General features: G+C 39.9%; 1 protein-coding gene across 3 annotated transcripts in view; it reads right to left on the bottom strand.

Annotated features, from left to right (window-relative positions):
- AOAH (acyloxyacyl hydrolase) overlaps positions 1 to 25,733 on the bottom strand; it is a 168,582-nt gene that overhangs the window by 120,258 nt on the left and 22,591 nt on the right. For all 3 annotated transcript variants that reach the window (XM_040472239.1, XM_040472238.1, XM_040472240.1), the window contains exons 3-5: positions 23,327 to 23,422; positions 13,863 to 13,929; positions 6,270 to 6,369 (exon numbers count right to left, since the gene is read on the bottom strand). In XM_040472239.1, coding sequence (XP_040328173.1) covers positions 6,270 to 6,369; positions 13,863 to 13,929; positions 23,327 to 23,422 — 263 coding nt within the window. The remainder of the gene's footprint in view (positions 1 to 6,269; positions 6,370 to 13,862; positions 13,930 to 23,326; positions 23,423 to 25,733) is intronic.

Genomic DNA, 25,733 nt, shown 5'->3' with positions numbered 1-25,733 from the left:
GGAAGATTAGATAACACATTTAGAAGCACAGTGTGAGCTCACAGAGCTAACTAAGCTCATCATTATGAACAGAAGGGCACTGTTGATTGTACCGAGTGAAATTTAGTGATTCATGAATCTTAGAAAATGTTCAACTTCCTATCCATTTTTAATCTTTCCTAAGCCTTACTACCTGAGATTTTCAATTAAAAGAGACACCAGATGTTTTATTCTACACTTAATGTTTAAAAAATTAAAGTAAGTTCCTGGGATCAGCTTTATTTCTCAGTTGAGCAACAAGAATTTGTCATGTGACACTTTCTCATAAAAAAAGTGCAAACTTCCTCCTCCTCAAACCCTTTTATGTCAGCTTCATGGTAATTTGGGTCCCAAGGAAGCATGAATTCCCTGTCTATGCATACACCCCCACACACTCAGCATTGGAGAGCTCTGGTTCCAGCAGCAATCAGACTCATCCTGGAAAAGCCATTTCAAAGTCGGGATTGCTTTCCTAAGGCAATGGTTCTCCCTCACAGTGGTTTATTTAATTATTTTTTAAAATAATTTTTACCTTTTATTTATTTTTGAGAGAAAGAGTGTGTGGCTGCGTGCCCGTGTGGGGAAGGGACAGAGAGAGAGAGGGAGACAGAATCTGAAGCAGGCTCTGCACTATCAGTTGAAAACCCTACATGGGGCTTGAAGTCACGAACCGTGAGATCATGACCTGAGTCGAAGCTGGATAATCAACCAACTGAGCCACCCAGGCGCCCCTAAAATAATTTTTAAAATTGGTTTTAATATGGTGTCTGCATTAGAATCACCATTTGTGCAAGATGAGACAGGGATATGAAGACAAATGAGAAATAACTGGGAAGTTTTTCATGGCTCAAAGATGACATCATTGATAGATACCATCATTGATAGACTTAAAAAAAAAAGATCATAATTGTATTTCATGTTTAACCCCAAATAAACTTTATGTAGTGCTTATTTGAAACAATATTTTATTTTTACATTGGAGTATGTTTAAGGTATGTTAGCGTATTTACATTTTACTTATATTTATGAATTTTTGTATTTGAAATGTATTAAATACTCCGATTTACTGATTTCAAGTACTTAAAATATATTATGTGAAATAAATAGCAAAGTATCCTGAAATTTTACTCCATATCTGAATGACTCTTCAGTTTGGCATCAGCAGCCCTTCCTATCTGCCCGTTGTCTACATTTCCAGCCTCCCTCCCCCATCCCTCTCCCAGGGATAAATATGTCTATCTATGTTTCCTTTCCCAAATAGAGCTCAATCTGGCTACCTCTCTTCCTTTGCTTGAGACCCCTTGTCCTACCTGTGGTGTTTACATTGAACAAGCACAACTGGTAGAATGGAATCTTAAAGCAAATTCATTCTTGACTCCCCCTCCCACTGCCTCACAGAACTTTAAATGGGTTGGAGGCCCTGGGGAAATAAAGAGAATCTATCTCCACTAGAGCACACACTCTGAATATAATTCTCTTTTAATGTAGATCAAAGTGATGTGAAGTAGGTCTTGAGTATGCCTTTGAGATATCTGTGAATGTAGCATGTCCCTGCAGCTCAGGGGTGGTTAGGAAGGGCGTCTGCTGCATGATGTAGGGTGTGCCTTGAGGATCTCAGTGTTAGGGGACCCAGGAGCCAACAACATAAAGTCGAGGAGGCTCCACTCTTGACCCAATGGGTGCACTCTAACACTGATCTAACAAAGATGATTCAAGGTACACATGAAGGAACCACGTTCAATTTTCAGTGTCCAATTCCTGCTTATGCACACACACACATACACACACATACACATTCCAGCAGCAGGCAATGCCTTGTTTTGTATGCAAATGTAAAGGAGCATATAAATAATCCCCTCAAAGTAGGTAACACAAAACCATCTGGGTGGTCTTTACCATGCAGTCTGCGATTTTCTTCTTTCTGTTCCTTTCCTATCCTTGTCTTGTCCTCCTTTCCACCTCCCCTCACCTCCCCCACCCCGCCCCAATCCTGGTGCCAGCTGAACACTATAGATTGTTTCTTGCTCAGTTAATCATGGATGGCGTTTGTCATTTTGAGAACACAGTAGATAAAGGTATGAGCCGTGGCTAAAGGATTGGCAAAAACTGGGCTTGGAATGTCAACTGCACTGTAGATGATGAATAGGCAGTTTGCTGAGATCCCTAAATGTGATTCCACTTTTACTTTTGATCCTACCAACATCAGATTCCATTGCTCTGCACTGCTAGGTTCTGCCATGCCAGCTCCCTGGAGCAGAAAGGCTTCCTTCTTCCCTCCACCCTGCAGCATCCATTTCACAGGGGCAATGGCTCCTGTCACTTCATTTGTATTTTACCAGAATCGGAAGCACATGCAAAGCAGGATACAAGCAGAGTCTTGCTTGTGAGGAATTACTGGCCCAGGAGCAGTGGTTCAATTAAAAGTAACTATACCCCAGGAGTAGCAGTGAGGCCTAGAGCACCATGGAGAAGAACTTGGGTTTTCAAGACAAACAGGCCCAGGGCTGAATCCTTTTATTGTCACTTATTGGCTGTGTAATCTGTTAATTTCTCCTAGTCTCAATTTCCTTATCTGTAAAATAGACCCCTATCCCACAAGAGCACTGTTGAATGAGATCACACGCGTCAAGGTCAGTGCTGATGGATTATCCAGATACCAGGCATGTGCCTTGCACAATGGAGACAGCAAAGACGGACAAGATGCAGAACTGCCACCTCCACACGCTTACATCTGAGTGAAGAAATCTATGTAAACTTCATATTTTAATATCTCTGGGCCTTCCTTTCCTCCTCTATAACATGCAGACAACAATAATACCTACTCATAAGATTAAATGATTAATATATGCAAAGCATGTAGGGCAATATTGGCACGTTGTAGTATTTGAAAAGGAATTTAGGATGACGGTGGAGAACAGAGTTAAATTTTGTGGAGAGGCTTAGGAATCATTCTACAGAGAAGTTGACAGAGACATGAGCTTGCAGGACAGGCCTGGTCAGCTGGGTGGAAGGGATGATTGAGAACAAGGGTGCAGAAGGTAGGAAGGTTAAGGTGAGCACAAGAGAGAGCCAGTCACTCTATCTTGGCTGCAGCAGGGGGTCCACAAGGATAATAGTGGAAGTCCAGGAAGGCTTTTGGAGAATCCTGAAATGCTAGGTTAAAATGTGTACCTAATTGTGTAGGCAATACTGAGATCATAAGCTGGGGGAAATAATATGATCAGAGATAGGCTCTGGGAAAATTACTGTGTCCATGAAGTAAGGGAAAGCAGAATTTCCATCAGGGGTGCAAACGAGAAGCTAGTGGCACTTTGTTTATTCATTCAACAAATATTTCTTTGTTATGTGTGAGGCACCATCCTAGGTGTTGGGCTTACTGTGGGGAGCAAGGTGGAGTCTGTCCATGTGGAGGTTATATCCTAGTGGGAGAGATGGATAGACAGGCAATCACCTGGGTATATCATTTAAAACAAGGCAGGTTCAGTGGAGGGACCTACAAGAGCTTTGACAAGAGGGGTATGTAAAATGAGACAGGGATGGACTCCCTGAAGAAGCAACATATAAGGTGAGATTTGAGGGATGGGAAGCCCATCAGGTGAAAGATGAGGGAGAAGGAGAAAATGCTTCCCATGTAAAGTCATTGAGTTGGAGTGACAAGATCAAATTTATCTCATAGAAAGGCCTTTCTGGCCTTGGTGTGGAAAATTTTTTGGAAAGCAGGCAAGAGCAGAATTTGGTTGGATTAACTAGGAAGCTAGAGCAGGAATGACATCCAAGGATGATTGTGAGACACCTTCACGCCGGAATACCATTACACACCCAAAACACAATGAACCTTGTAAACAAAAGAAGTCAGACACAGAAGAACATACTCTATGATTCCATTTATATGACATTGAAGAACAGAACTTTGTATGAATGAACTAATATGTGGTGAGAGATTTTAGAACAGTGGCTACTTTGGGGGTGAGTATTGACTGGGAGAGTCGTGATGGAGGCTTCTGGCAACAGGCTGGAAATCATTTGCATCTTTAGTAGGTAGGTAATTCTACCCACTAATTCACACCTGCTTTGTACGTGTAATTTGTGTGCCAAGGAAATGAAAAGAAGGACTGATATACACCATCAAAAATACACACTCAGAGTGTAATGTTAAGGAGGAAAAATTATATATATAACATTATCATAACTCTGAAAAAATCAATATAATAATATTATTTATTTACAAATTAAAAGGTAAAAACACAACATTTTGATATTGGTTATTTCTGGTGGTGGGATTTCAGCTGATTGATGTGAAGAGACACCCCAAGAAGGATTTTCAGAAACGTAGCCAATTGTCAAGAGACTAAACCAACCACTGTCAGCAGGACAGGGATATGAATCCCAGTTCTAGTCTTTCCTAAGGGAGTGAGCTTCAGCAAATTACATAACCTCTTCAGCCTGGTTTCTGCAACTTTATAAAAAGGGTCATAATCAATACTGGTGCCTCTATCCCAGAACTGTTTGGGGGACTAAATAAAGTGAAGTGTAAACACAGTGCTACGTAGTGTAGTGAGTCCTCAGTAAATATTGCTATTAAAGAAATCTTGGAGGCAGAAGAGGGTGGAGCTGCCCACATTTGCATGGACTGCCCCTCTTCTCCAGGGCGCCTGTGGGGACGGGGATTTGAGGAGGAGGGCAAAGGTCCAGAACAGCGACTATGGAAACATCAAGCTGACCCAGGAGCATGCCCTGCTGGGGTGCAAGCTGAGCAGTTCTGGGGTGAAATACCCCCCACTCCATCTCAGCCAGCAAGGATGTTTGAAACACTCCCGAGTCAGGAATTGCAAAGGGTGTTGATGGGAAGACAAGGAAATGGTATTTCGAGGATAAACTCCATGGAGTACGAAAATAAAGAATGTCATTTTACATGGGATAGTTTAAAGTTGAACATTTTGTGACTATGTATAACTGTGGGTGTGATGTATATATAATGTGATGTTATTTAAGGAAATGACAAAAAACCCTTATCGTTTGCCTTTGTACATGGAGACACGTTTCTCTGTGCATTATCCAATAGCGAATATTATGATACAATATTTACATGCTATTTGAATTCATGAAAAAAAATTTTTTTAATTAAAAGTGACTATCCCTTCTAGAAACCAGTGGATTCCAAAGCTTCTCAGGTGGAATTAGGGGAAATTTAATTGGCACATAGTCAATGACTGAGGAAGCACGTCATGGACACATGCTCCAGGTATTTGAATCTCTATCTTCCCTCTCAAGGAGACAAGCTTATGATAGTTAGGCAGCAACATCAGGTTCATTGGTTCAGGCCACAAAATATTAAACTGACTTTATTTCCTTGAGAATAAAAAGGAAATCACATACAAAACAGAAACCTACTGTGTAATACACAGAAAAACTACATTTCTGGGACAGGGGGCATAGAATTTTCTTTTATTTTATCATTTAATTTTATTTTTACAGGCAGATTCTGAAAAATCAATACTTTGAGGCAGAACTGGATTTAATATTATGCTCTCATTCAGAATGTGAGCTGAGAACTGTGTCAACATTTGCAGCCCTGTCCGCCTGCATTTCAATTGAAAATTGTCCAACATGATATAACACACACAGGGGGTTCTGAAGAGCTATCTCTGAATAATAATGATATTGATAATAATTATATTGGCTACCGTTTTTATCAACACTTTTTAATGTAGCAGGTATTGTGCTGAGCATTTTGGATGTATTAGCTCAACTGTTTCCCACAACAAACCTATGAGGGAGGTATTTTAGGCATTTTATTATACCCATGTTATGTGTGAGGACAATTAAGCTCAGACTAGGGCGACCAATGGCTCAGGTTTTCCCAGGATGGGAGACTTCAGTGCTTAGCCCAGGAAAGTCCTGGGCAAACTGGATGAGTTGGTCTCTGTGAAAGTGATCTGCTTGATTTTTTAAATAGCAGAAAGAGATTTAAGCTCTCCTCTTCTTGGCTGGTTAGATTTCCCACCTACTGCCAGCTGAGCTCTAGATTACAGTCTATGATAGTTAAGTAGCCAAAACATTCTTTGGCAGCATGGGATGAGGGTCTAGGTTGAAACTGGGGAATATTATTTCACAAGATGTAATTGGAAATGTCGTCTTGTCTCTCTCTGTCCCCCAACCGTTGAGCCAGTGAAGCTGAACCTCCCTTTACAACATGTCCAAAGGGCTTGCAGGTTACTGTAATCTGACATTCAAAGTGAAAACCCACTTACCTTGGGAAGTGGGTAGAGATGACACAATGGTTGGCCAGGGTCCTGCTTACAAAACTTCAGGGTGTGACACACCACATCAGCATTCATATCTGTGCTAAGCCTGGAGGGAAATGGGACAAAACAAAGGCTATTTAAGATCTCTCAGGCATTTAGGAAATAGAACCTATTTCAAAGGAAGGTAAATCCCCAGAATGGATTCTAGCATGGTCTTTGAGTCCAGCCTGGAGTAGCTGCCAGATCAAAATGATTTCCTGCCACGTTGCTCTCTTTTCTGTTTGAAATAAGGTCCTGGGGGGTGGGAAGGGGGCATGGACAGCACTGAGCTGTGGTCATCCTCTCACATGGGCACTGTGATTCTTTTCAGGAGAAGCCACAATAAAATTGGGAAAAGAAAAATGGATAGGTGTATAATTTTATGGAAGGAATATTTTAAAGTTTGCTAGGTCTTATAGCAAAAAATCATTTATAATAAAGCCTTAACACCTAAAATTATTTTCTTAGGCATAATCCAAATAATGTTTCCCTTTATTTTATTTAAAATTTTTTTAATGTTTATTTATTTTTGAGAGAGAGACAGAGACAGAGTATGAGTGGGGGAGGGGCAGAGAGGGAGAGGGAGACACAGAATTTGAAGCAGGCTCCAGGTTCTGAGTTGTCAGCACAGCTCAAACCCATGAGCTGTAAGATCATGACCTGAGCCGAAGTCGGACGCTTAACTGACTGAGCCATCAGGTGCCCCAATCATCTGTTTCCCTTTATTTTTTTTTATTTTTTATTTTTTTTAATTTTTTTTTCAACGTTTATTTATTTTTGGGACAGAGAGAGACAGAGCATGAACGGGGGAGGGGCAGAGAGAGAGGGAGACACCGAATTGGAAACAGGCTGCAGGCTCCGAGCCATCAGCCCAGAGCCCGACGCGGGGCTCGAACTCCCGGACCGCGAGATCGTGACCTGGCTGAAGTCGGACGCTTAACCGACTGCGCCACCCAGCCGCCCCCATCTGTTTCCCTTTAAAATAAATATATTTCTAGGGGTTCCTGGGTGGTTCAGTCAGTTAAGCATCTGACTTTGGCTAATGTTGTGATCTCACAGTTCATGGGTTTGAGCCCTGTGTTGGGAATCTCTGCTGTCAGCACGAAGCCCTCTTGGGATCCTCTATTTCCCTCTCTCTCTGCCCCTCCCTTGCTTATATGGGTGTGCTCTCTCTTTCTCTCTCTGAAAAATGGATAAATATTTAAAAAAATAATAAAGTAAATATGTTTCTTTACCTTATGGGAGAAAATACAATATGTTTGACTTTCCACACCCCAGGATGGTGTAAGGAAAGTGCTCTTTAAACATTTTGGTTTATGTCTAGTTTGAAGGTGCTAACACAAACCTTCCATATGCATTTTCTACCTGACACTCCCAAAATTCTTCTTACCAAGAAGAATGAGTACAATGTGCTGCTTCAAATGAAGGAACAAACAGAGTATGGATTTTTAGTAACTTTTCCCAGTAAATCATTGATTCAAACCCAACCCAACCAACCAAAACAACAAAAAGAATCCACAAACATACATTGGTCATACCTAGAGACTAATCTCAGAAAAACAGTTCTTGATTTTAGAAGATACTTTTTGGGATTTCTTCCCAGCTCACATGATCATTTAACTGACCCCCTTCTTCCACAGGGGTAGGTTCCTAGCAACTATGTTGTACTTACTCCCTATGTCTTGGCCAGTTGATTGGACCTCATTTGATGACTGTTCAAGTAGGATCAGTCAGATTCTCTCCTATGGAAATTTGGAATTGGTATTAACAACTTCAACCTCATTCTGAGCTGTTCCCAGAATAACAGGAGCTATAGTAACTTGGGACTGTAATGTCATTTTCTGCCACATGGACTGAGACGTTGGAAAGCTAATCTGTAGGATAGGATTCAGGGGTCAGAACCCAGTGTGTGCAGTGAGAAAGCCTGGGGAGAATGTGCCCCTGTATTCCTGGTGGCTTCCAAGTCCTGCTTCCATCCCTGTCTGAAGCCTGGTAAGATGGCTTCCCAAGCTTTTGTGAGTACCTGAGTTAAGAGGGAAAAAGAGAGTCATCTGTTTGGCTCCACGGTTCCTTGGTGAGAGGTAGAGGGGAAGGTAACTTAAAATATAAAAGGAGTTCACATCTTCTAAGTTGTGGGGCAAGCTGTATGTAGCAGATAAAGTTCATTAGCAAACTAATGTCTACCAAGGGTCAGTAAATCAGGAGAGGTGGCTGTTTTCACATATCTTTTCTCAACTTAATGGTTCATTTATTTAACTGATGACTGCTGTCTTTATGGGGGTTTGATATTTAGTGGACTCAAGAGGGTGATAAATAGGCTCTGCTTAACCTTTTTTTTTTCTTTAAACCCTACAGCCATCCCATCTGTGGTAATCCAGGACCACTAACTAATCATATGATATCCAAGACGTATTCTCTTTCTCTGCAAATAGAGCACAATTTCAAGTAAGTGAACTTGAATATGGGAGTGGAAATGAAAACCCCACAGACAGTGAGGTGGTCTCTACATTGAGGAATAGGAGAGGGGAACAGGCATATGGTGTTCTTCCCAGGGTTCTCTAAGATCAGATCTTTGTCATCAAAAGACTGAAAGTGAGAGGCACTCCTTTGGACAAGAATAGAAAATGCCGAGCCTCATAAATCCAGACAAGTGTAAGACCATTAGAATGTGCAAGATGTAGGGAAGTGGCAAAATAGCACATGTGCTCTTTACCAATTGTGGGATAGAAAGCCTAGGCAACACATAAGATATGAAATCCCTAGGAAATCTCCAAATTCAGAATATCCATTCCCACTCAACATTGTTTTCTTTTTCCCATAGTAGCAAAAAGATCAAAATGGTCACTTTTTAATTTACTTCCTTTTACTACCCTTACAGGTACAGAGGTGTGCAGGAATGAGGCATGTGGTGGGGGACTGGGGAGGAGGGAAGAGGCTTCAACACATTTGGCAGAGCTAATTAACAAGTCTAATTAAGATCATGGTAGAATGAAGTCAATGATGATGATCATCACCATAAATCAAAAGAAGGGAGCAAGGTCAGGGTTAATAGACAGAGTAACAGCCTATGGCAGGGAGTGAGGACAGGGACTTCCACACATGAAAGCTCTCAAATTTAGACCTTGACATCACTTTCAAAGAAAGTTTATATATTAACATATAGTCACAGAGATATATTCACAGCATTGAAAGAAGATCTTCCTTATGCAACTTAATACTTTTATCCCATTTCTGGACCACACGCACAGTGTATTATGAATTTATTCACTTCTATAAATCTTGTACAGTTGTTTCTCTTTTGCCTGTGGTTCTGCCTTCCATGGTTTCAGTAACTAGTAGTCAGCCATCATCTGAAAGCAGATGATTCTCCTTCTAACATATCGTCAGAAGGTCAATAGCCACCTAACTTACCTCACAATGCCTACGTCATTCATCTTCCTTTATCTCATCACATGGGCATTTTATCATCTCCCATCATCACAAGAAGAAGGGTGAGTACAGTGCAATAAGATATTTAAGAGATAGAGAGAGAGAGAGACACCACATTCACATAGCTTTTATTACAGTGTATTGTTTTAATTGTTTTATTTTATTATTGTTGCTAATATTTTCCTGTGCTTAATTTATAAATTAAACTATATCACAAGTATGTATGTATAGGAAAAAATAGTATATATAGTTCAGTACTATCTGGTTTCAGGCAACTACTTGGGGGGTCTTGGAATTTCCTCCCTCTGGATAATGGGGGACTGCTGTAATTATCTTGTGAATGGCAAAGATATTGCTTTGTGTTTGGGTGTCTAAAAACACATTAATTACATCTAAGGTGTATTATGTTATAAATCCTGTTTCACATTTTCTTCTAAAAAATGTTAGTAGTTTAGGCCCCCCATGATCTCTGAGACCTCCTAGTTTAGAATACAAGAGTTTATGATTTAGAGGAAAGCAGAAGTAAATCCCAGGAAGTAAGGTGAGATGTACAGAAGATAAGGATCAGGCTTGCTATGGCAACCAATGGCACAATGGAGGTCAAGACCAGGCAGAGGAAGACCCAGCACCTGGCTAAGACCTAGCACTGGCTAGGATTGGCCGCTCCTGGAAGCAGCCCCTCCCTGTATGATCCAGGTTCTTGGGGGAATGCCTGAGTGCTCAGGTGACTCACTTCCCAACAACATCCTGTGGCTTGCCCATGGGTAGGAAATGTAATTGCTGAATAATTAGTCCATGAATCATTGATAATTGACTGGTGTGAAATAATGAGGAGGGATGCCTTCTGGGTTAGAAAACACATTTAATACTGGAAGCCTGAAATTGTGGTAAAACTAAACCATAAGATTGTCATTTTCAGCACTTATATCAACCCCAAACTGTATGTGATTGATTAAAAGAAGTTGTAATAAGAGCACACCATAAGAGGAGAAATGTCTATCAGCAAACACCTAACACAGGTACTGGAAAATTCCTTGCAAACAAAACTAATGGTAGACAGAACCATGAAGGGGGATCATTTATTATATCTGTCTTTCTTCAAATGGCCCACCCCTACTACTGAGAATTAGTTGTCTCGTGACTTTGAGTCATCACAAAGGAAAAAAATGTCTCCCTTCCCTACCACCTACTCAGAGAGTGGCCCTCTGTTTTGGTGACTTGCTGGGCCCATTCTTCTTTAACACCTTGTGTTAATTTGCTGTTATTTGAGGTGGGACTGTTGTTTGTACAGTTCAAATATGTAGTACCTAGGACAGTGTCTTGTCTGTCCTCTCTCATCTTTGCCTTAAATGTCTCTTACACTTGCCACTCTGGCCAACTACAGAAGAGCAATGGGTTTCTTAATCAACCCAGGCAATGGCCCTTTCACTCCCAGCATGCTTGGTAGCTAATCTCTGGCTCCCCCTTTTGGGTATCTGCACGCACTCTCCTCTTTAGCTTCTATGACTTTTTTTCCATGTACCTCTCTGGTTCCATGATCTAGGCCCAACAGAACCTCTCCGCCAAGCTGACATTTCTGCCAGAGCACCTAGTTCATAATAGGTATATAGGTAGGCAGATTCAATAAATAGACTAAAAAGTTTTTCTTTTCCTGTTTTAATATGTTCAACCAATTTCTTTGGAGCTGTCTAGTCATATCATCTGCAGTGATAATTTTGTTCTTTTAAAATAATTAGTTCAACAAACATTTATTGAAGGACTTCAATATATATTGAAGGCTCAAATATAGCACCAAGCCCTGAAGATACAAAGCCCTCTCCTTCTCCTCCTTCCCTCCCTTCCTTCCTTCTTTCCACATACTCAGTATTTTGCTAAGTATCTGGAGATACAGAGATGAATGAAATGCATCTCAGAAGGTTTTCAATCTAGTTAGTAACTCAGAAAAAGTAAATGGAGAATTAAATTAGAAACAGATGTGGTAAGTGCTGTGCTAGGGGTTTGCACCGGATACCAGGAATATGTGTGTGTGTGTGTGTGTGTGTGTGTGTGTGTATGTGTGTGTGCACATGCACGTGTGCGTGTGTGTGTGTTGGTGGTGGGAATATCATCTGTCTTATCCCACCCTAAGGGCTAAGGTCAGGCAAGCTTCCAGAGGAAGTGGCGTTGGAACTGAGGTCTAAAGAAGTAGAATTTGTCTGGGGTAGAGGTTTTGAATGAATCAAGCATGGGGGAACATCTTATGCAAAGGTCCTGAGGCAAAAACCTCTTGGTGTGTACGGGGAGTTACAAGTGGTTTGGAATGTGGTGTGCTGTGGAACAGCCAGGGATAGTCTGAAAATGTCCTCAAGGACTGATTTATAAATAGCCTTGTGTATGTGGCTAAGGAATCCTGCAAATAGTGTGAAGACTGAAGAATTTTGTTAGTGCCATATTAGTTTGGCATTTAAAATATATTTGGCCAGCTAGAATGTGGATTATTGACTTGTGCCAATGGGCAAGTCTGGAGTCCAGTTAGGAGGCAGTAACAGGAATAGAAATGTGAGCTAAAAAGAAATGGTCCCTGCCTTCCCAACACTTGCACTCAGCGGCTCATGAGAAATCATTTACCATAATAGCGTGATATACATATTAATAGAGGCAGGTGCACAGCATGACCAAACACTTTGGACTTTATGACTTTAAGCTCCTTTTGTCTTTAAAATTCTGCAACTCTAGGCTACCTAGTTGTGGGGAATGGTGCCTCTGAGCCTATCTGTTTTGAGGCTAATGGCATATAAAAGAGGGACCACATAAGAATGTTCATTGCAACACTGTTCACAAGAGAGAAAACCAATAAACAACTTAAAAACCCATCAATGGGAGAGTGAAGGAATAGATTCTTGTAGAGACACAATGGAATATTCTATACAGGCAGAGTGAGTGAATTATAGCAATGACACAACATTATGGATGAATCTTAGACATATAAACCCAAGTGGTAGGTCCCCTAGACATAGGAACTCAAGTGGTTAGTCCCGAAAGATTACATACAATGTGATACTGTCTTCATAAATTTAAGAAATGACTAAAACAAGGTATATTTTAAAGAAATATATATAATAAGTACATTAAAATTCTAATTATTTTATGTAATTATATATTACCATTAATTATAATTATTAATCATTGATACCTCAATTCATTGATATTTAATTAAGATTAATTTTCCATATTACATATTGACACATATTTCTTATATATTATTATACATAAATATATATAAATTTAACATATTAACATAACTGTGTGTGTGTGTGTGTGTGTGTGTGTGTGTGTGTGTGTGTGTGTGTATAAACTATAGAAAAAAGAAAACAAGAGAAAGATGAGCATGGGATTTATTACTTGGGTAGAAAAAAGCATGAGAATGAATGAAAGAGGGACTGGGTGGTTAGAGTAAGTTATAACCAAGGTCCTAGATTTCGTTTTGGGTGGTAGGTTTGGATGCTAATTATATTATTCAAAATAACTAAGTAATTAACTAAATAAAAAATATAAGAAAGTCATGTATGGATTCTTGTTGAGAAATTGTCATGAACAAGAAGGAATAGGATTTATCTCATCCAGTGCCCTTGAGCTCAAAAAAGAAAGACAGAGAAGAGAAAGAAGGAAGCAGACATGTGATAATGGCACACGCAGGGGATCCTGAGAGGCAAGGGCTGGGGCTAGGGAAGTAGGGAGGGGCCAGGAAACCCATGAGGGAGGACAGAGGAGAAGAACCTAAGATGATGTGGCCTTGGAACCCAGCTGGGATTGAAGGGAAAGACTAGTACACTTTGGGGAGCTCAGGGTAAGGGGCCAAATGCCTGGGTCTGGACAGTAGGATCTAGTCATTTGTTAGTAAAATTTCTTCTGGAAGGCTCGTGAGGAGAAATAAAGCCAGATTCCATACTGTAATTCAAGGGGAGCCTTTGCCTCAAATGATAGTGGACCTGAGTCAGGTCTGAATGTTCCACTATGAACAAGAACAGGAACACAGCTGAAGTCCTTGTTCAGTGAGTACATCCTGCTGGCAGGGGAGTCAGCTGCCTCTCAGCTTTCCTGTTTCACCCATGTCCCAGCAACTGAGTAAGGTCAACGTGCCAGCATACTCACAGTTTTATGATGTCTGGTCCAAACATTTCTATCACTAAATAGCAGGTTGTCTTCAAGAACAGCTTTTCTAAAAAAAAAATAAAATAAAGAAGGGGAAATAGATTATTTTCATGATCATCTTTACTAAGAATTGATGATGGATGATTAATTTATCATTGATTCCAGTGATTAATTATAAGGGTTTGAGGGAAATGTTACAGTTAATGTATTCATTATTTCAGGTTTATGTGAATGCTACTTTGTTTACAGTACATGACAAAGATTACCAGTTTATTACAGTTAAATTTGGGGGTTTTATTTTCTTTTGTACAGCAAGGAATGTCTGAATTCTGGTGAAGATCTCCTTTGTTGAAATAAAAGAAACAGGACTCACGTTAAAGTAAATAATTTAAAATATAGCTTTGCTAAAAATACTCTTTTCTGGTGTTCATTTGGAAAAAAAGATTTCACTTTGCCTATTTAGTTTTTGCTGTTAGTATTCCAGAGATAAAAAGAGATGGTCAAAATGTCCCTGCACTGCCATCTTCACCAGAGAACACACACACACACACACACACACACACACACACACACACTAACAAAGCAATCTCCTTCCTCTCCATTGTGAGAGTACAGGGATGCTTTGTGAATTGATCAGTTTGCACAATGAAGCCTGTTTATTCTCTGGTCCTGTTTTTCCAGTTTGTAAGTCCACTGTGGAGCCTTGGGAATTAGGACCTTAGCACAATTAGGACAGATGGGCTGTCCTGGGAAGAGATGGGAGTCTCTCTCTGATGAGAATTTATCTCGTCATGCTCATCTCAAACTGCACTACCCACACCTTGCTTGGAGGGTAGGGTAGTAAAAGAATAGGATAAGTATGGGAAACACTGTCTGGTACTTCATTTTTACTCACTAGTAAATAATGTAAATATTATTGTTATATTACAATAGATCTATTCATAGGACCTTTTTTCCTACAATAAAGCAATGACTTCAAACACATTGCGTTTGAAGTAGGAACTTAAAATTATATCCCCACGTTGACTTTACAGAAGTGAAAAGAACCATGGGGGAATACTATGACACTGCATGACCGCACCTTAGTTAACTAGATGAGATGGACAAATTCCTAGAAAGACAAACTGCCAAAATTGACTCAAAAATAGACAATCTGGATAGATCTATAACAAGTGATTGAATTAGTAATCTAAAGCTTCCCACAAAGAAAAGCCCACAACCAGATGGCTTCACTGGTGAATTGTACCAAACACCTGAAGAAAGCATCTGAATAGGTTTTCTCCAAAGAAGATATATGGATGGCCAATAAGCACATGAAAAGATGCTCAACATCTTTAACTATTAAGGAAATGCAAATCAAAAACAAAATGAGATACCACATCATACCCACTATGGTATGCTATAATAAAAATGACAGATAATAGGGGCACGTGGGTGGCTCAGTTGGTTGAACGTCTGACTTTGGCCCAAGTCATGATCTCACATCACGAATTTGAGCCTCACTTTGGGCTCACTGCTGCCAGGCAGAGCCTGCTTCGGATCCTCTGTCCTTTTTCTCTCCACCCTTTCCCCACTCATGCTCTGTCTCTCAAAAAAAATTTTTTTTAATGACAAATAATAGCAAGTATTGATTTGGAGAAATTAGAATCTTCATACACTGCTGGTGGGAACATGAAATGGTGCAGCCACCTTGGTAAATGGTCTGACATTTCCTCAAATGGTTCAACATGGGGTTACCACATGATACAAATCCACTCTTAGGTATATACCCCAAAGAATAAAAAATATATATAAACACAAAAACTTGTGCATAAATGTTCACAGTGGCATTATTTAAAATAGCCAAGACGGGGCGCCTGGGTGGCGCAGTCGGTTAAGCGTCCCACTTCAGCCAGGTCACGATCTCGCGGTCCGTGAGTTCGAGCCCCGCGTCGGGCTCTGGGCTGATGGCTCGGAGCCTGGAGCCTGTTTCCGATTCTGTGTCTCCCTCTCTCTCTCTGCCCCTCCCCTGTTCATGCTCTGTCTCTCTCTGTCCCAAAAATAAATAAACGTTGAAAAAAAAAATAGCCAAGAAGTGGAAACAATTCAACCCAAATGTCCATTAACAAATGAATGAACAAAATGGGCTACATCCATACAATAGAATATTCAGCTGTGAAGAGTAATGCAGGTCTGCTACATGCCACACATGGATGGACATTAAAAACATTATGCTAAATGAGAGAAACATAATTCCATTGATATGAAATGTCCAGAAGAGGCAAATGCATAGGGACAGAAAATAGGTTAGTGGTTGTTTAGGGCTGGGGAGGATGGATAAGGACAACTTAGAGGTGTGAGGGCCCTTTCTAGTGTGCTGAAAGTGTTCTAAAATTCACTGTGGTGATAAATGCACATCTCTGGGAATATACTAAAAGCCATTGAATTATACATTTTAAATGGATGAACTGCAGAAGGTGAGAGAGAGAGAGAGAGAGAGAGAGAGAGAGAGACAGACTCTTAAGTTGGCTTCACACCCTGGGCAGAACCCAACCCAGGCTCAATCTCACAACATGAGATCGTGATCTGATCCAAAATCAAATGTCAGATGCTTAACCAAATGAGCCACCCAGGTGCCCCCTCAATAAAAAGGTTCTAAAATAAAAGCCTCTCTTTCCCCTGAGTGCTCCTTTACAGGGGCAGTGCAATGGAGAGTATCAAGAATCTATGATGTCATAGGATTCAGAGACCTGATTTCAGCATCCATGGACCTGCTTATGACCTTTGATTGCTTACCCCTTCTGGATTTCCGTTTCCTCATCTGAAAAATGTGGGAATGGAATTCAGTCTCCTTCACTAGACCATCTAGGGAGTTTGGAGAATTATGTAACAGATATTGAAAATTACATGAATTGGCAAAGCACTCTGGAAGCCAGTTTCAAGTATGGCCAATGTAGAACTAGTTGAACCAAAAGCTGGGCAATATTTACTCTTGCAGTACTGCTTGAAAGACAGAGGAAATTCATCTTCTTTCTGGTACAATAAGAGATGTTGGGGTGTGTGTGTATTTTCTTAGAACCTTGTTTTGTTCAGGTTGAAATGAGTGGCTGCGAGTTTTCCTCGCTCTCTGAGTAGGACCATCTGAATGATCGATTTCTCAGACAGATTCAGTGATCATTTCTCAGATGGCTTCTGCAATGGTTAAGAGGGAGAGGCTCCTGGAGCAATGGAATAAGAGATGGCCCCTTGAGAGCTAAATTATAGATCAGCACAGAAAGGTACAGAGTGGAGATGTGCCAAGCCTCCAGAGCAAGCCAGATAGGGCCCAGTCAGCATGATCAGATGCCACCTCACCGTTACTGATACAACCACAGAAAAGATTGGTACTAACATATTGCTAGTCACCTACCTGATATGAAATGTATACAGTTAAACCATCTGTGACCAGCAAGGTACAGAGCATTGAGTTTCTACAGTGTCAAACAGACTTGGAACAGCACAGGAGGGGGAAAAAAGTGGCCATTTTCAAGGGCAAAGGAGGGTGAAAAAGGAGCAAGTGAGCAGTTGTCACACATTAGATGTACACATGTGTGTGTAAATGAAGCCCAGGACATTCTAGGTTGTAAGTCACCTTCATGTTTTCCAGGACAAAGTTTCTCATAAGACCCTTTGGAGGGAGTGTTTATGTTTATTTACTCTCCTTCTACTCTCCTTCTAGAGAGTTATGTTTACTCTCTAACTAGTTCCTACTAGTCTGCTTGTAGACTTTCAGAACCTAAGAAACATGAGGAGAGTTGCCTTCCTTGTTTTAAATCTACATGTGTTTTTTAACTATCATATTCCACGAAGATAAGATTTTTGCATAGGTGACCCAAGAAAGTGAAGTTCTAACTAGGCTCTCAGGGCATATGAGTCTGCTAACCCCTAGTGAGAATGATTCCATTAATCATTTTTCCATTAACAATTCTGATATTCTTCCAAGGTGTTTACTAATGAGAGCCAGAGGCAAAAGCAGCAGGTGAAACTGAAGGTCGGTAATGCTTCGCACAATTCAAAAAAATCGTCTTCCCAGGCAAAGAAAGGCCAGCCTGATTTACTGAGTGATTATTCTCAAGAATGTCGCTTACATGCTTTCAGACCGCTAAGGTTATGTCTTCTGAACTAGTTCTGCTTTGGAGGTAAAAGCAATACTATTTAAAAATAATAACTGTGTGTTGAAGTGTGTAATTTCACTTCCTCTGTCCCCCATTCTCCTGGCACACCAGGCAGAAAGCAATACTGGACGCAAATAGGCACTATGGCTCAGGCCCATTTCATTTTCAAGAAGGAGAAATCCTGAGCTAGGAGGCAGACTATCTTTGTCACCCTCTACAGTTTGCGTGACCATCCTACACACAAATGTACAAAATACATTTATAAAATGGAAACAGTAATGCCTGCCATGCCTTTATGCATGTCAGGTGAAAGAGCTTTTAAGCTGAACTGAATATATTATTTCTATCCACAGGTAAAATATTAATTAACATGAAAACAACTGCAAGCGCCATTCTTAATCCTTTGCCATTCCTCCAGTTGAAAGGAAACCCACCACTGGAAACTGAAATACCAAGTTCGCTTCTCTTGGGAAGGCATCAGCTTTTATTTTACCAGAATCTGACTTTCAACCTCTTATTCACCTTAGCAGACTCTGAAGTTTCCTGTGATGAGTCAGAAGGAGCCAAGATGGTATCTTGCATACCAGCGATCTTGGTCCATGTTGTTTTTCGTTTTGCTAGTATATTAGGTGAAGATAATCTAGGAAGAAGGATTTTTGCTGAGCCTTTCATTTTTGAGCAACATAACTTTGCCTAAATAAAGAACAAAACTGGGTGTCTCCACAAACCCCAAAACACAGTTAGGCAAGGATAAACCACTCACATCCGCAAGACATGTGGGTTATCAACATCTGGGTGGGAGAAAGTAAAGGGAAGCAATAGAATACCAGATAAACCTGAGAATGGGGGCGTCTCCAAATAGTACATAGGTATTGCCTAGAAAGTATGGTGGGCCAATTAAAGAAGGGAAGCTGAGACTGGGTGGGGTTTTGGCCACTGTGATGGCAGATGACTACAAGGGTCTTAGGGGTAGAAGGACTAAGGGGCTGGCATGGCCAGGCATCTATAATTTCTAGAAACTGACCTACCAGAGATTCCTTTTAGGATGGCATCCATGCTGAGGAGAAATTGCTGGGTTTGGAAACAAAACTGAGCTGGAGAGAAGCAAAGGACAGAAAATCCAGACAAAAGTTGTCAAGGGAATAGTCAGAAACACCAAAAGTATGCTTCCGTGTGTGTGTGTGTGTGTGTGTGTGTGTGTGTGTGTGTGTGTGTGTGTGTTTTAACACTACATAAGAACAACAGAAAAAAGTTCTGTGCATTTAGAAACGTACCCTGAACCACTTCTCTTTTTAAGAGTTTTAGAAAACTAATTTCATATAAAAATGAGCAACAGAAATGTATCTAGGTCAACTCCCATACAAAGTTATTATAAGAAAAAAAAGAATAAGGAACAGAATCCCATCCCTATAGAGAGCAAAAGCATGCCAGAAAGTCAAGTCCAAAAAAGGATTAAAACATAACATAGTATTTCAAAATGAGCTAAGAAGCATTAATAAAATGCTTTAAGTCATGAAAGAACAACAGAAATCAAAATTAGAAAACTCAGACATGGACTAAAAGAACACAGGGAAGAATACAAGATTATAAGAGGAATGAAATCTAAACCAGAATGAACACAAGAAGTGAATACAACAGCTAATGTCTTGAGAAAAACTTCCAAGATAAAAAAATAAATGAAAGGATGGTAGTATTCAAGCAATAGGCAACATATCAAGGTTAGGCAAAGAAGATTCAAAATATGGATACTAGAAATCCCTGAAAAAGAAAACCAAATCAAGGAAACTGAACAAGTAAACAGCTTTTCTGAAATTATTTAAAAAATGTATTTGAGAGCACACTGCATGACTGAGAACATCAATATACCACAACAAACACTGAAGGATATTCTAGTTAGATGACTGAATTTTATAGAAGAAAGGAAAAAAACCTCCTTTGAACTTCTAGGCAAAAACAGCAAGTGACTTATAAGAAAAAGGAAATTAGATTATCAGTAGGCTCTTTAAAGACACATTTAAGATACTTAGAGAAAGAAATTATATGGCAAGGATTTATGTATCCAGAAAAACAACTGACTTTCAAGTGTAAAGGGCACAGGCAGCTTGTTATTAAGATGCAAGAATTCAGGGAATAGTGTTCCCGTGAGCCCTTCCTGAGGAATGAGCTGTAGACAAGTTGACTAGAGAGGCATCCGCATAAAGGCTGGTAGTGAACGTCAATCAAATAGTTGCTGATGGGACTGAGACCAAATGGGGGTGACAAGGGCATGGATATGGTATGGAATAGCCTTATGCTCAGGTCATAGAGAACAATGATTACAAAAGGAGGAGAAATGGGAACAGTATACTTAAAGGGCAGTTTGGGTTGCCTTCAGTGATTATAAAGTATATTAATGGTAGCAGTACGAGGATTGATATTGATATTCTGAGACTGTTATATGTCTAATGAGGGATAGGTGAAAGGTAATTATAGGGTATTTTGTCCCTTTGTCCTTGAGAACTAGGACTTTGGCTGTGGAAAGAAAGATATGGATATGACACAGGAGAGATTAAGAAGAAAATCCTGCTAAAAAAAATCCTATAGTCCTGAATTTGAATTTGAAGTGTCAGTATGACCTCATGAGACATAAGACATGAGATATATATCTATATGTATATCTATCTATTCTATATCTATGTATATATCTATCTATATATCTATATATCTCATTATATTTTTATAATGATAGTTTTTAAAGAAAACTAATTGACTACTATGGGACAATAATAGAAAGGCAGTGAATCATTTGAAAATTGGCAAGTAAAGCAAAGGAATCAGGCATTTATCCTGCCTTTCCTACTATGAACAATACCATTATGGACTGTGGGGAAAACGTCTCTAAAATATGATGGGAACATGTGGGTGGCTCAGTCGGTTAAGTGTTCAACCCTGGATTTTGGTTCAGGTCATTATCTGATGGTTAGAGAGTTTGAGCCCTGCATTGGGCTTTGCACTGACAGTGTGGAACCTGCTTAGGATTCTCTCTCTCTTCCTCTCTCTGCCTTTCCTCTGCGCGCTCTCTCTCTCAAAATAAATAAATAAACTTTAAAAATTTTTTAAAATATGATGACGACGAGGCAAAGTGTCTCTAAGGTACTTCCACCACTAAAGATAATATAAATGATATATTAGAATAGCACAATTTTGCAACCCCCAGTGAACGAAGAGATCTGGTTAGTGACCATCGACAGCTGCTAATGTCACAAAAAGAGAAAGCCACTTATAATGGCCTCCTGACTAAAGAAAATATCACCACTTATTGTCTTGCCAAAGAAGTCAAACTGGAGTCTGATCAAGCCTCTGGATCTAGCTGCAATTTTCAGGAAATAAAGAACACAGAGCAATATATTCAATCATACCACAGGGAAGCAATCAGAAAAACCCAGACTGTGGGAAACTCTACAAGGCAAATCCCACAATTAAATTAAATGGAAAAGGAAGGGATGGAAAGAAGACTTATAGATTAAAACAGATTTAAGAGACATATCAAAAAATATTTTTTGAGAGTCTCATGTGCTACCAGCTGAGCTAGCCGGGCAGTCAAAAAATATTTTTTAAAATGTTTATTTATTTATTTTTGAGAGAGAGTAAGAGCAGGATCAGGGGAGGGAGGGAGGGAGAGAGAGAGAGAGAGAGAGAGAGAGACATAAAGAGAATCCCAAGCAGTCTCCATGCTGTCAGCAAAAAGCCTGATGCTGGGCTCAATTCCAAGAACCGTGAGATCATGACCTGAGCAGAAACAGCCAACTGAGCCACCCAGGCATCCCAGGCCTTGAGATATCAAAATTTTAAGACTAGGCAAGACTAGGGTATAGCAAATGCTCACCTGGAAGATAAAACTATAAAGCAATGCCAAAAAAAAAAATGAGTACAGTAAAATTCAAGATGTTGTTCCTTTAGGCAAAAGAATGGATTTATGATGGAATGGGGCTTCTAGAGTAGCTACCTATCTGTTTCTTCTTGACCTGGGCTATGTTTACAAGGGTATTCACATTTTAATAACTAATAAAGTTATACATCTATTTCATGTGGTTTTCTAGGTTTGATTTGTTTCCTCCAAAAAAAGGTTAAAAGATTACCCACTGAACAATACCATACATTGTTTATGGATTCATACAAGTGAATATGAAAGTATTAAATTTGACAAGAACAATACCCATAAAGCTCATGTGAGTGGTTCCCTCTGGGGAAATGGAAGGAGAATGGAACTGGGGGTGAGAGGAAGCCAAAGGCTGCTTCAAGTCTATCTGCCACGTTCTAATTCCACAAAAGAAAGATGATGTAAATAAGTCAAAATCTTAGCAATGATCAATCTGGGACATTGTAAACACTCGTGTTTGTGTATTATTCTCTCTTAGACTTTAGATTGAATTCCAAGAAATTTAGCTTGTGAATGCATATTGTGACTGAATGCAATAAATTCTCTGAAAATGCTTTGGTGCTATTGGAACAGCATGCTATGTAAACCAGACACAACCACCATTAGTCTGGCTTCCTTACTTTGAAAAAAATCATCCTTGATGAATTTGTTTCTTAACATTCAAGGAATGACAATTTGACTCTCAAAGAAGTTTACTCATTGTGGCTGTTCACCTAATAGTATTCTATAAGGGAAATAGAATCAATATTTTTTCAACTTTGTAGAGATGGAGAGAGAAATATACAATTTGTTTAAATCATCAATCATCAACCCATTCCTTTTTTTTTTTTTTTTTTTGAGTATGGGTCAGATGATTTTATTGAGATCCAATTCAAATCCGTGGAAAGTTCCCAGATTATTTTCCCATTTGGGTTTTTTAAAGATCAGTTGTCCTCTCAGCCTAAATAAAGCTCTGTGTGGGTAAGGCTGTACATGTATCTGGGAATGTACATGCGGTTAAATTAACATAAATCATTGAAAATTATCCATTTTTCATTATTTTGACCTTCTTGGTACTTAAGGCAATGAACTCCAGTTAGGCAAATCATTATAAATGTGAGATATGAAGCAACAATTGGCCATTCTACATTTTATTTCCTAAATGTCCTCAACAATCTCATTCTGCCATGGTGGAAAATGAATGTCAGGGGAAAAAAATGCCTCGAGTGGTTTGTGTGTGTGTGTGTGTGTGTGTGTGTGTGTGTGTGTGTGTGTGTTTTAATTTCTATGAGCCCCATAAGAATATCAACTCACACAAATAACTCAGTCATATTCTCCTCCATAAGTGTGTGTAGGGTATAAACTCACTCATGATGACTCAAAAGTCAGAAAACAAATCAGACCCACAGCCACATGACCCTTTCTGTATTTACCAGGAAGGTAGCTGCACAGTCTCTCCATTGAGGTCTCCACCGTGGAGTTGTGAACTTGAGCAAGCTGTTCAATCACGGATACCACCGCCACACAGGCTGCAAGGAGACAGAAGAACATGTCAGCAGTGTCATGTAGAAAACTGTGCTGGAGGGCCAGGGGAAAGGAAGGGATGTGCATGTGTCCTTGGGAACACCAACCTTTCCAAAACACAGAACTTTTGTTTGCCAAGCCTTTTAACATCTGCTGTGTGCATAAAGGCACCATGAGTTGTAGTGAAATGTAAAGTGTGCTAAGAAGATTGTATGTTTGAGGGTCAGAAAGACTGGTTGTCAGTTCAGTTTTGCCACTTGTAAGCTATAGGACTTTGTGGAGGTAACTGAATCTTTATGTTCACTGCTTTTCAATCGCATAGAAGACAGACATGGCATTTAAAGGAGACAGTGTGGAAATAAACAAGTCAGCACAGAGCAGAAGCTCAATAGACACTGGTTTCTTTCCTCCCCCCTTTTCTTCCTTTCTGCAGCAGCTGGTTTCATTGGGATTAGGATCATCCCCACCCCATACATACTCAGCTGTGACTTAGGGTCAGGTTTTTAATTTTAGAAAAGTGGTGGAAATTGCTCAGCCTTTAGAGTCAGAAGACCTGGAATTGAGTCCTGCTCTTGAATCTTGGACTCACCGTCCAGGCTTTCTAAGACTTGGTCTCCTCACTGCAAAGTAGGTAATAAGTTTCCTATAAGAGGCTGTAATGATTCAGTGAGAGAACAGTGCAATTGAACATGCCTTTGAAATCATAACACGAGTGTAAAGTATCATTTCACCTCCTAGCTAGAAAGCACTCTGCTTGAAAGCAAATGCCGATATACTAAGTGTCTAAAAGGAACCTCAGATTAAATTAGAAATATATTACTTCACCAACCTTGGTATATATATGTGAAGGCCCAGAAATGCCAGGCTGACACCCTTTAGAAGTTTCTATCACCAGCCTTGATCTCCTGAATGCCTGGGAAAGCCCAAACTTCCTTTTTCCAAAGAGAGGGGACTCTTTCTTCTACACACAAAGGGTTGGTTGGTCAAAGATCAGTAAGTCTGTGAGAGGAAATTGTTAGGCCTCAGAGAGACAAGAGTGGCATTTATTAGCAGTGGTTGGTTTCCAAGGAGGAAAAAGAAGGCTTATATCCCAAATGAAGAAGTTCCAGGGTGCCTGGCCCAGTAGTAAACTCGCCATTAACCATCTGCTCAAGGTGCTGGGAACCCAAATTCACATGCAGTGTCATTAAAGCCAGATTTCTACCAGGACTCCTTGAGGGAAGGTGGCTGGTAACAGATGTGATAGTACAATTGAGCATTTCTAGACAGAAAGAAATAAAATCTTCTGTAAAATGCAGGATTGTCAATGAGCGAGAGACTTTCCCCTTTCTAGACACTGCAACAGCTGATGAGGCTTTTGGCCTCGATTGCTCTGTATCCTCAGATAAAGCCAGACAAAGCTAGGCTCACTTAATCTGAGCGTGATCTTGAAAACCACAATCTCACTGCTCTGAGAGCACCTGCGCATTTATCAACACCAACTATCAAGGTTGATTAGATGTGCTTTTAAGTAATCCATGCATTGAGGGTTCTATTACACGCAATGAATTTAGTAGCTGATACTTATTAGCACTTTATGATCTAAAAAGCATTTTCATGTGTATTTTGTTTTATTTTAAAAATAACATTTCAAAATATAATGCAATGCAATCTCATTTTAGAAAACAAAAAATACCGAATATTGTAAATAAAATAAACATCATTTAACTCACCCAGAGATAAACCAATTTCACTTTTACTTTAAATATATAAAATATATTTAACATATACGAATATTTTCAACATTTATAATACTTTTACCCCCTAATTTATGCCTCTGCCAATCACCTCTTAAGTAACGGGAGCTAAATAAATTTTAATAACTGCAATTGAAAGACAATGATAAATAATGAGATTGCAGTGTGGTAAGAGGATGCAGTGTGGTATAGTTGAAAAGGGAGAGGCTTTGAATTAAAAAATAAACTTGGGTTCAAATACTGGATGGATGAGTTACAAACAGTGTAACTTGAACAAGTTACCTCTCCACTGGAACTTCATTTTTACGAGTTTAGATTTGGACCAGAAGTTCCTTGAAGGTGGGAGAAGGGTCTTACTGTCTCTAACTTTGAATGCCTGATGCAGGGTGTGGTTTGGAGTCAGGGGACAGAGATGTGTGCTGACTTGAAGCAAGCTGACTGGAGAACCAGCAGAGTGACATTTCAGTTGTCAGTTACTGGGGGTCTCCGTAGGAAAAGGTTAATGAGTGCACCTGAAGTTGTGTTCAGACTCAGTCATCTCCCCAACAACGTCGCTTACTCTCATTCCATCTTGTTGCAG

This window comes from Herpailurus yagouaroundi, unplaced genomic scaffold (genome assembly GCF_014898765.1).
Source record: "Herpailurus yagouaroundi ecotype Mexico unplaced genomic scaffold, PumYag 100, whole genome shotgun sequence".
Taxonomy (NCBI): Eukaryota; Metazoa; Chordata; class Mammalia; order Carnivora; family Felidae; genus Herpailurus; species Herpailurus yagouaroundi.
Note: the sequence above shows the minus strand (reverse complement) of the source record. Positions and strands in the feature narration are given on the sequence as shown.